The 12067-nt window shown below is 40.1% G+C and overlaps 1 protein-coding gene across 3 annotated transcripts in view; it reads left to right on the forward strand.

The window, feature by feature from the left end:
• Positions 1-507: 507 nt before the first annotated feature.
• The window catches only part of SKAP2 (src kinase associated phosphoprotein 2), a 118280-nt gene continuing 106720 nt past the window's right edge, over positions 508-12067 (forward strand). For all 3 annotated transcript variants that reach the window (XM_051808448.1, XM_051808449.1, XM_051808450.1), the window contains exons 1-2: positions 508-825; positions 11110-11215. In XM_051808448.1, coding sequence (XP_051664408.1) covers positions 651-825; positions 11110-11215 — 281 coding nt within the window. In that variant the 5' untranslated portion in view covers positions 508-650. The remainder of the gene's footprint in view (positions 826-11109; positions 11216-12067) is intronic.

A 12067-nucleotide genomic window follows, 5' to 3' on the forward strand; every position in this document is an offset into this window, starting at 1 on the left:
TGCACGTGACTTCCTCAAGTTCCATGCCTTGGTTTTGCAACCTGCGACCACTGGGACACCCGCAGGGCGGGGGCTGTAGCCTGCTATCCCAAACCTGACACTGGTAGCGCCAGAGGGCCGACTGAGACAAGGTCAGAACCATGCTCCGAACGAAACCTGGAAACACAACTGGAAGAAATTAAGTCCCCCAAATACCACCCTCCGCACCCATCACTCCCGAGACCCCGGCCCGCGAGAGTGTGGGGACGCCAGCCCTAAGCTTGGTGGGCGGGACAACCAACGGACCAATCAGAAAGGGTTTCTGGGCTCTCTTATCCAATAGCCACCTTCTCCTGGGCGGAGATGAGCAGCGGGAGCAAACGCGGAGCGCCATGTTTGATTCTGGTCCGTGGTGCCCTCACGCAGAATGGCCGCCAGCAACGATCACGTGGTAGCCAGTGCCCTCGGGGCAAGGGTATAAACGCGGGGGGAGGTGAAGCGCATGCGCGACACTGGGGCGGGCGGGGCGAGCGAGTAGGGACCGGGGAGCGGCGCGAAGCCCCGCCCCCGACACTAAACCACGCCTCCCGGGACACGAACCACGCCTCCACGGGGCCAAACCCCGCCCACACGGCCCCAACCCCCGCCTCCGTGTCGCGAAGCCCCGCCCCATGTCGCGCGGCCGTGCCAGGGTGCCGGGGGCGTGTCCTGCGCGTCGTCCCGGTGGCGGGGCCGGTCCGGTCCGAGCCGCGCAGCCCCGCCCGCGCCCCGTCCCCGCTGCCCGCACCATGTCATGCGCTCCCGCCGTGCCCGTCGTCCCCGAGGACGTTTGCAGCCTCCTGGCAGGTGAGAGCAGGGAGGGAGGGCTTTCTTCCCGGGGGGCGGGCGGAGGGGATGCCGAGGGGGGCGGGTCGGCGGGGCTGTGCCGAGCCGGGCGAGTCGCGGCGTGCGGGAGGAGCAGCCACCGGAGCCGCGGCCCCGGCGGGGCGCTTCTTGGCGAGCGCGGGGCGATCGCTTCCCCTGCAGGCACTTGGGGGTTCCGTCTTTCCCCCCCGGCTTCCCCTCCCTGGTCACTTCCCCTCGCCGTTCCCGTCCCTGGGACCCGCAGCGCCGCGGTTCCCTTTCCCGCAGGGGGGAAGGAGCGGTCCGGCCCCCGCAGCGTCCGGGGGGCTCCGCCGGCGGTGCGGGGCTGCCGCGGACACGCGTGTGCGGGATGCGGCCGCCCGGGCACCGCCGAGCCGCCGGGGGGAAGTGACCCCTCCCGGGGTGTGCGGGCAGGGCCGGCTGCCCGAACCAGCTGATAAAAAGTAATGAACTTCCCCGCTAAGCAGCTGAGCAGCTCACGGAGGGGATGCTGGATTGCTGGTGTGTTGTCTTATCAGTCACACACTTCTGACCGTGGCTGCCCACGCTCTTGGGAACCGTTGGAGCGTGGGAATGGGATGACTTCTCACCGTGCAAGGTTGTCAGCAATAGTGTCAATAGAGAATTCAGAATACGGGTCGTTGTCTTTTACCTTCAAGACTTTAATTTTTTAAAATTTGTTTTGTTGTTCATTAAAATAAATTGTGTACTTAAAGTTTGGTTTTACTGTTATCTTTTGAAAAGTTTGCTATCCTGAAAGCATTTTAGTTACAGTGGGACTCTCCTTCTTCTGAGAACTTCTGTTTCTGCCACAGGAACTCGTGTAGCTCTGACTTAGCCATTCAAATTGCCCATGCCTTTCGAAATCTTCCTTCTGAGGTCAAGCATTCAATTATATGGCTGAGGACCTGCTGGAATCTAGTGAAACTCGTCACCTTTGGAAGACTATTCTTTTTTTAACACTTTTGATTGTAAGAGCTAATGCTTGAAACGTGTTGTTCTCACCACATCTCATCATCTGCCAACTGTCTTAAGTGTTTCCTGAGTACGGTTTCTAAGTATGGTATTTGCAGGTTTCTAAGTATGGTATTTGCAGATCGTAACATCTGTAGTAAAATTTGCATGGAAGGCCACCAGAAAAAAAAAAAAAGGAAAGCTTGTCATCCATTTTATCATGGAATAGGTGTTTAATCATTTAGAAAAAACAAATATTATCCTTAGCCTTTCCAAACTTTGGTGTTTTGTGAGGCATTACTGTATTCTGGAGCTTGTGATCAGATAAAGTGTTTGTTTAGATACTGGTTTCACTGGGTGAAGCTTTTCTTGAAACTCTTGAAAGTTTTAAGTGTTTTAAGAATTTTTTTTTTGAGGGGGAGGATGTGATACAGAGGGGATCATTCCAGACTGTGATTTGTTTTTCAGTCATGGTCCTCATTTACACAACTTGTTCTTCTCTCTATCTTTATCCAGTCCGCCATGGAAAGAGAGACACAATAGTTTTTATTTTGAAGTGAAACTGAAAACACCTATTTTTCCTCAAAAGGGTTGTGTATATGTGCTTTCAGAGTCTCTATGATCAGCAGCCTAAGTTATATACAGATATCTAGTGTCTGTACAGTGTGTACCACTTCAGCTTTTCTGGAAGAAAGAGAGATGATTTCTTTAGTGCTATCTATAGAATTGAAATTAAGAAGACAATGGAATGATTTAGCAATGATCTTTAAATATTTGTTTTTAGATTTTAATTCTTACTTTCAGAATTACCAAAGGGAAACAAATATAAGGATAATTATGGTTATACAATGTTAAAATTTAATAACCTGTTTAATTTAACAAAAATATGGCATTGCTTTTTAGAGTTTGTGTGTGTTAGCCTCTCTTTTTTTTAAGGTTATCGATCAAGTGCATGACAGTTAGAAACTACAGTAATCCAGGCTCTATGAACAGTTCTTTCACTGATATCTGTAGGATCTGGTAATCTTCAATTATGTAGTCTTCTGCTTCTTTTTGCTCAAATTATTTATGTAGTGAAGATGTCTGGTGATTGAAGGGGGAAGGGAGCTCTGTAATATCTTTACTATTCATTGAGAAACTCTTACACAGTGCAAAGACTGCAGTGAGTAGATAGTTATTAATTTCTGCATGCTCTTCTTTGAAGGTGCTTCTTAATGTATTATTTTAATAGCTCACAATTATTGATTCAGCACCTCTTTGAGAGGAGAGAATATTGTTTTACCATTGATAAAATCAGTATAATAAACAAGATGTGATTGGGGGGCGCAAAAAATAGTCAATGGTAGAACAGAATTAGAATTCAAATTCACCTGCTTCCATGCTGTGCTGGTTTCTCCAGAAAATAATGTGAGTTGGATGTCTGTATTCAGTGGCCATTATGAGTGCCAGGCACTTCTTCATAGCAGGTTCTGTTGAGAACATGCAGTTAATGGCTAGCACGAAGTACTGTTTTTTAGGCTGATATTCACTTAGCAGTGAGGCGCTCAGAGGTACAATATCTTATAAATATGCTCTTCTGCTCTTGGTCCTTTTCTTGGCCTTTTTGCCTACTGTTTCCAACTTCTGCAACAAGTGGAGGAGTGATCATATGGATTTCCTTATCCCTGCTCACTTTTGATTGATGGTTGGAGTACGTCCCCCAACTATGCTGAACAAGTAGGGGTCCTGCTGGAAAACATACTAAGTGCTCCTGCAGTTAAACATGGTGATAATGGGAATAAACACACCAGGGGATGAATTAAAGTTGCACAGGAAACTTTCTGACTTGTGAGTGCTTTACTTTGAACCTAAACAATATTATATCTTTAACGCAAAACCAAATTCTGTCACACATGCTGGCAGGGTCATTGTAGTTGCATGTCAGTGGCGCTGAAATGTTCCAGGCAGAAGCACAGCTTGAGTTCAGGGCTAACTGCATTAGTTGCAAACAGGAGGAAGCTGTTTCTGTAAAGTTGAAGGGGAAAGGTCAGTGTGGCAACAGGCTTATTGCAGAGGATTATTGGGATTGCACAATCCCATCCTGTCTCCTCTGACTTGTTCAAGTGGTGGGAGGGAAACACTGGAGACAGAAATAGGGTCCTCTGGTCATGAGACGAACTTCTGGTAGGAGGAGAAAGTAATTTTGTTGCTCTGTTATCTCCTTCTTTACACGTGGGAGATGTGTGGTAGTGTAATAACTTCTTTATTCCCTACCCGTGTCCCTGCACCTTCTAGATGATGCTTGAGATTTTGGAATTTAGTGAAGGAAGCCCAGCTTCACTTTGTCTTTTCTTCTTTTGAAAAGGTATCCTTTGTTGTGTTTATGTGTTCAGGATCTTTTTGTGCATGTTTGGCAAAGTGGAATGTTACTTTTTTTTTGTCCCCTTAAATTATTATTGGTTACATAGATTGTTAGAGGCCTGCTCACTTTTATTTTTCCTTCCTCTTTTATGCGCACTCCAAGTTTTGGCTTGTCCATAGTTGAGGAGGAGTTCAGAGGCTGCTTCTTCTCCAAGGGCATATTATTTCTTCTGTCATGTAAATCAGACTGGTGGCTTCAGTCACCTTGATTGAAAAAAAAAAGTGTTGAGTTTTTTCAGTATTAAAGATTTAGTTGGAGGTGAGACTTCTTTATTTTTTTGAAGTTTTTGGTGGTGTCATGATCATTAGATATATGTATCATTTATATTTTTCCCCTCTTCTTGGAACTCGTGACTACAATGTGGGTAATATTGCCTTTTTTTTAAATTCAGTTTTCCTTTCACACTTGGCAGTATTTCTTGTTTGAATCTTCTGTATTCATATTTTAAAAGTTACAAATATTTTTTGCTATAAAAATAGAATAAATTTTTCTCTAGTTCATATGGAACCTTATATCCCATCCTAATATCTATTTTCCTTGTTCTATTAAACAAAACCTCAAAACTAAACAGAAAACAATGTCCTTGCTCTACAGATCATCTCTACCCAGAATTTATTCAGTTTGTTTAAATGCTGAGTTGTATTGTCCAAATTGCCTTTTTCAGTGTGATGTCTCTCATTTTTTTCTTCAAAATAATATTGTTTGCCTACTTGGTTTAGTTGCATTTTGGAAACAGCATGCAGAAAAGGGCAAGGCAAGAGAAGTACAAGACAGTGGATCCAGTGTGTGAGTTTACTTTAGCTTACCTTTTATTTTTGGGTGCTACAGTAGTTATATTTACCCCTGATACCCAGAATATGAACAGTCCTTTTTCATCTTCCATGTCAACTGTTCCTGGACTTGCTCGGTACATGCTTGTCATAGAAAAAGCCACCTAGGTACAGTATAGCTCTTCTTCATTGGCTGGTTCAAATTTAAAAGGATATTATTGTTTAAAACTTTACTCTTTTTTAAAAGTATCATTTTCATGTTTCAAAGGCTTTAACAAATGCCAGTTCTTGCTGAAGAATCCATCTGTACAAGATAAACTAGGGTGATTATTGTAGACATCTTTTAAGTAGACATGTATTTACAGCTTTGGTAATATGTATGTATTTCAATAGTAATGGATTAAGAATAGAAACAGTGAGGTGAAAAAAGTGCACAGAGGGATTCCTGGTAAGAAATAACCTCCAGTGATTTGAAACATAGTTCAATTGTCTCTGCCATAAATTTGGGAATAAGTGTCATATACGGGTGATAAAAATGGCATAGGCTATTTTTTATATACTCATTATTCACTTAGTTTGTCTTTTTCAATTAACATGGAGTCTATCTTTCTCATCTGACTGGGTTTACGTTTCTTTCATAATCATATGTCAACAAACCATAATAGATGCAGCATAATGTGGCATACAGTGTAAATCTTTAGGTTAATCCTTAACATTTTTTATTATAGTTCATTTGGAATCACTTTGTAACTTGATCATGATTTGTACTGGTGGGGTTTTTTTGTGATGTAGTTAATATACAGCTTTATCTTTTCTCACCTCTTTAATGTAGAGAGAGGATACTCAACTACTCAGCCAATGAGATTAGACATATATAGTCCTTGATTATAATTTGTCTTCTTTAATCTCTTAAAAGAGATGTCGTATCAGTTTACTTCATTTGAAGACTCTTAGCAGTTTGTGACCACTTCTTCTTTCTAAATCACTAATAAAACTGTTGACCATCAACGTTTTTCATGATACTTTGTGTGTGTCAACACAGCAACATAACCTTGCTTTTGGGGATTTAAGGTACAGCATTTTCTAAAGGTGGTCTTTTCCAGGACTTTGCGCTAAAAGGAATGCTCACTCTCTTGTTAGGCTGGATAAATGTGGTATTTTTAGACATCTTGGAGTTCCAGTCCAAGATTATTTTACATCATGTGTTCTGTTTCTGATTAAGTGTATATATATTTAAAAGGCAATTTAGCAAACTGGAGAGAGACTTGTAAGTATAGCTGGGAAGGCAGGGGGAGAGCAGAAGCAAAATCCTCAAATATTTCTTTGTGCAAGAGAACAGGCAGTGGCAGATATTGCTTGATAGTTTGTCTTCAGACCTGTTCCCTATTAATGAATCACGTGAAAACTTTGAAATGAAATTAATTAATTGCTTTCTAATGCCAGCCCATGTAAAGTTGAAAAATACATGGCAGTCTGTTTAATGTTGGTCACCTTTGGATAGTGTGTGTGTAACAAATGTGCCTAGCTTGCAGCTACTTTCCAAAATTCTCTGGCCTGCCTTCCCACATTCTCTGGCTGGCAGCTGGCTTCTGGCTCTCAGTCCTTGAGGTGGAAGAGAGAGATGGGACAAGGCTGGTGGCTGGAGGAATTGTTCTGCCAACCTGTTATTATCTTTATGTGTGACTGGTAGTACCTCTGCCGGGTTACCCCACGCAACTGACCCTTGTCATGTGATGATGGGTTCATGTCCAGCCTTGGAACAGGGGCTTGCATTCTCCTTGGGTCATGGAGAGGGAGTTGTGTGTGTGCCCGGCTGTGTGATTGGGAACACACCCATCTCATCACCAGTTTCTGATTGTTCTCTTGTCGTCTTCATGGTGTGAACTCATGTGTCCATGATGAAGTGACTAACTTTTTGATAAGCAAATCATGTTATCTGGTGGAGGAGGTGAGAAAGGAAGACCTAGCACACAGTGTTTGGGTGCCTCTGTGAGAATCTATTTGGCCCACCCTGATGCAAAATTGAGGTAGTTCTGTCCTAAGTATGTTTGTTTATAAAGTGTGACTTATAATTACAGTATTAAACCCTGTAAACAACAATAGTGCTATGATTTGTTATGATTAGCACTCTTTAACACAGCACTTGCTTTGGGCTAAAAATTTACAATGTTCTTGAAAAATTCCATCTGTGTGTTATCAGCCTTCATTAAAGAAAATAGCTCCAAAGACTTTAAAACAATTAAAATCTCACAGTGTTGTCTGTTTATAATCATTGAAGTAAAGAGAACCATAAACTGTTTTAACAGTGAAATGCTAAATAAATCTTAGCTTTTCTCCTTGCAAAAGAAATGCAAATGAAAATAAGATTAAAATGGCATTTTAGCTAATTCCATGAAGTAGCACGTAAGCTTTGAACTGTATGAGCTTGTTGAAGTGGACAGAGCAAGACTGTGGTGTGAATTCCGTTTTCTGTCAGTTAGTAACCTGTACTGACAGTGCATTTTATGGATCTTTCAGTTTGGTAGGTTTTACTCATTTCTGCAGGCAAATGATTTCTCTGGGGAGGGTGCAAACAGATTTAACATCATGAGCTTTAAGAAACAGAGCAACAAGTATGGGTATTCAAGCTATCAGGCAGTCTAACACAAGCTTAAGAAAAGTTAAGAGGTGATAAATAGGTTTCCGCAGATACTAAATTAGCTGCTCAGTTTGTTAGGATGAATTTATGGAAATGTGTAGTTTGTTTTGTTTGCTATGGGGTAACTGATTAGTTAAATTCTTTTAAATCAGAAATCTGTTCAAAGAGGTTTTCTTTTTGGAGTTTATCTTTTATTTCTTTTTAAATTCCTCAATGGATCAACTGCTACTGAAGCCTGAAACACATCTACACTCAAGTGCTTGTGAGTAGTGGTTTCATTTTCAGTATAGTATTAACCTAGCAGAGGAGAGATCATGTTGCGGATCATCCTGGAGAGGGAAGAGCAAGTAGACTTGTGGTGAAAAATGGGTACATCTTGCTGCTTCTGTTTGAAGTTTACTGTATGAAGCTTGGATCTGTCATATTGAAGTCCCAAGTTCTGTTCTCATTCCAAGGTAAATCACTTTGTGCAATGTCAGAGAAATTACAGGAACATTCCTTTATGTTAAGCCAGTGGTATAAAGCTTTCTCTAACAGCAGTGACTGCTCCTTCCATATTCTTCCACAATGTGGAAGTACAGGTAGTGAAGAGATGATCATAATTTAGATAACTTGCTGGCTTCTTGTCCAGAGGAGCTTAGGATGTTACTCATCTTGTGCATCTGGCATATCTTAGATGGATTTACAACACTAGGTCAGAACACATCTTATGTTCTGATGTAACATTCTGTGTAATAAGAAAAATCTATGATACAGTAAAGTGTATTTTCAGGTAAACTGATTCTTTAGCATCCTGTTGAAGATCATGTGTATGTCAGGTCTGTCTTCATATTTTGGGGTTATGATCAATCAAACCATATGGTTTTTCTGGACATATGGAAGTAATAGTGTTCCATGATGAGTGCAATGCTTTCTGATTGTGGATACCTAACCTTTGAGAACTTCTTTTATCATCTCATGGGAGAGGGATGCCATCCCAGTGATGGGTTCTCTGTAACTGCTGCTATTTAGAAACAACAAACTTGTCAGGATCTTGTGCATGCCTGCTCTTTCTGTCTTCTCCAGCTCTCTGCGTACTGAAAATAAATGCAGCATCTACTTCTGCCCTGTCCCTCCATGGCTGAAAATTCTCCATTATTTCTGCTTTAGAAGTCCAAGGTCTTTTGTAAAAGAACAAATTCTGTCAGCACTGTAGTTAGTCCTCAAATTTTTTTATTTACAGTGTATTTTAAGCCAGAAGTGGTAGTTCTTGCTTATGATAGTCAGCTGGCTTTCTCTTCCCCACATACTCCTTAATTATCTGAACATTTGTATTTGAATAAAGATTTGAGAGTGAAAATCTGAGGTTCTGAGATGGCAGAATTCTCACCTGGGTTTTGAGCTTTTCCAAGAAGTAAAGAAACCCACTGAGTTTAAATGAAGACTTCTGAAGTCAAGTTCTGTGATTAATTAGTGTTCAAAGGTTACTTTGCAAGCATTGCTCCTGATTTATGAACATGACTAATTCCTCTAAATTTTTGCATATTGCTACCTAGGTAGAACTTTGAAGCTGCTATATAATTTTTGAAATAAATATGTAAAAGTAGGAAGGAACAAATATTTAATCAGGCTGTCCCTCTCGGAGTGAAAGGTTGGTCTGTACTGGAAAATCCTGTTAGGTTTCATTGAGAGAAAAACTGTTGATGGTTTTTGTTTTTGCTCTCAGTAGTGAAAGTATCGTTTTTTTGACCCAGGTTTTGTAGTTGGTCAGTATCTTTAGATTCTGTAAGTCCTCATCTGGAAGCTTGATTGGCAATTCCAGTCATTGGAATTTATGAAGATGTGTACTTTTTCCATGGATTAGGACAAAATCTTTCTGGGGGTGCTTGGTGTATGGCAGAGAGGCTGTTGGGGGTGTGTCTGGAGGATTCATTAATAGACGTTAAGTGCCTTTCCTTCTGTCCTTTTAAAGAAGGAATGCCACAGAACTGAGGGTCTCCCCCATTCGGAACTTCGTTGGAAAATATAATGGGGACGATTCTCTGTCTTATGAGGAGGGAGAACAATATCATTCTTCAAAACTCTAAAATACTTTAAAAATGAATGATTTTGCCACACTTTGTGAAGACACAATTCTAAACATCTAAATAGTAATCTGGTAAATTATTTATAAAGAACAATGTCTTTGTAATAGCTATGCTAGTGTTCTCAAACAGTAACTTTTGACTTGTTTTCTTGCAGCCTGTAATATAAAGTGTGATATGTTTGTTTTATGAAAAAAAAGCAGCCAATTAAGTTTTTAATTTAGGAAATCTGCAGTAAATATTCATGTAAACTTTTGCATGCAAACATTTGAGAACTTAGCTGGCTGTTTGATATTTCTGTATTAAAATGAAATATCTGATTGGAAAAGTTAGAGGATTAAAATAGTACTGTCCATGTCTATTTGCATCTACATGGAGTGAGCCAAAGTGTGTGTGTATATATATCTATACCTATCTATCTATCTGTCTATCTATGTGTGTGTCTATGGGGGGTGGGCAGGCACTGTGTGAGGGTGGTTTTTTTTTTACTTACGTTTGCTTGCTCTTATTCAATGAGCAATTATTATCTGTAGAGGTGAGACATTTAAGTTAACAAGCAGGATTTTCTGGTTGTATTTCTACTTTTCTGTTTTTGGGGTAGTCGTATGTTGATTGGTAACTGTAAGAAAATTTTACAGTTGGCTATTGCTGTTGTTTTTGCTAATGAAGAAAACACACTGCTGGAGGAGTTACACTCCCCCAAATTCTCAGACACTGCATTGCTTTTATCCTGTGGAATGGATATTTGCCATATTAAAAGAACCGTGGTAACCTTTATGGAATGCTTTGTTTCTACACGACTATATAAATGTATAATCTGTATAAGAATGAAGAATTACAGTGCAGGTTAGAGCCTTAGTTTGTGATTCTACAATTGCAGGTGTGCTTAAAGCACGCCGTTGAGCTTGACTCTTTTGATATGGTTATTGTGCCTACCTAGTTGTTTTCAAGATTAAGGCTTTGGATATGAATCTTTAGTCAATCAGGGAGTTCACAGGCAATGTGAGAACACTTGAAAATGCTGTAACCAGTAAATGACCTATATTAGGAGCTGGGTAATTGTTACTGCTGAAATAATAAATTACTCAACCATCTTTGAAACCTGAACTTCTTAAATAATATGGCAGGAATACATGAATAAAGGCTATATTGATGTTTTAGCTTTATCTCTTACTTTGGGTGATGGAAAGTAATTGTTATAGTACTGCAATTTGTTAGGACTTACATAGCATAATTAAGTGAGCAAGAATCAAATGTCACCATAGGATTTGCTGTCCTAAGCATAAATAGATAGGGAACAAATGTATCCCATTTAGATTCTGAAATGAGCGTTAACTATGCTGTGTGTAGAACTGAAAATAATTTTCTTGTTTTTTTCACAGTAGTATCAGGGCAACTCATTACAGCGCTATTTTATCTTTTATTTTTTTTCTTTATTAGATGTTGAAACATTTGTTTCCCAAATGCTAAAAGGAGAAAATCTATCCAAGAAAGCAAAAGAAAAAAGGGAACTTCTTCTTAAGAAGATAAAGGATGTTAAGGCAAGGTAAGTAGCTTCATGGTTTTGATATGTTATAAAGTCACTTAGTGATACCTTAAGTTTTTTTACAATCTTTTAATAAACATTAAAACGATTAACAATTAAAAAAATCTGTCTAAGTTCTGATTTTGTCAAATAATCTTTCTTGAAACTGTTACAATTTAGTAAGAAGTGGGATCAGGATGATTGTCCCATTTGAATTGCTCAATATTCTGAACCCTGATTGCAAGCTCTTTGGGTAGAGCTTGCATTCACTTCAGCTTTGGTAAGATTAATTAAAATATGAGAAATATAATGCCTTAACAATGTGAATGGGCTTCCGAACACCATACTCAGCTGTTGTAAAACAGCATAATTCAATACTGACTTTGCTTTACTATACATTTTGTTGTTTAGCTCTGTAATAGAAAATTGAAACATAACTGAAAACTATTTATAGATCATAAGCTTGTTTCAGCAGTGTTAAAATAGTGAAGTATTATGACAGTCAAAGCAGAGGGCTGTGCGTGTCCTTGTTTGTTTTAATGTCAAGGGGGATTTGAGATTGCTTTATAGAGTTTTAATTTCAGTCAGCAATTCGGTAAAGATATTTAGCTATACTTTCATTTGCACTACAGAATTTTCTTTGAAAAATCTCTTCTTGCAACTCTAATCAACTAGGATATAGTTTAGTACTTGCTGTTCTTTTCACATTGTTTCCAAAGTGCTGTTGTTTCCAAACTGTTTTTCTACTGATCACTCCTGTGTGATATCCCCTAATCGTTCCTTTGATGACATTCTTCTGCCCCTGAGGCAACTTGTTTACAATTTCAAAGACGGCACAATCATCTGGTGAGGGCATCATTCTTTGCATGGCCC

This window comes from Manacus candei, unplaced genomic scaffold (assembly GCF_025592945.1).
Source record: "Manacus candei isolate 608988 ecotype Guabito, Panama unplaced genomic scaffold, ASM2559294v1 h1tg000072l, whole genome shotgun sequence".
NCBI classification, from domain to species: Eukaryota; Metazoa; Chordata; class Aves; order Passeriformes; family Pipridae; genus Manacus; species Manacus candei.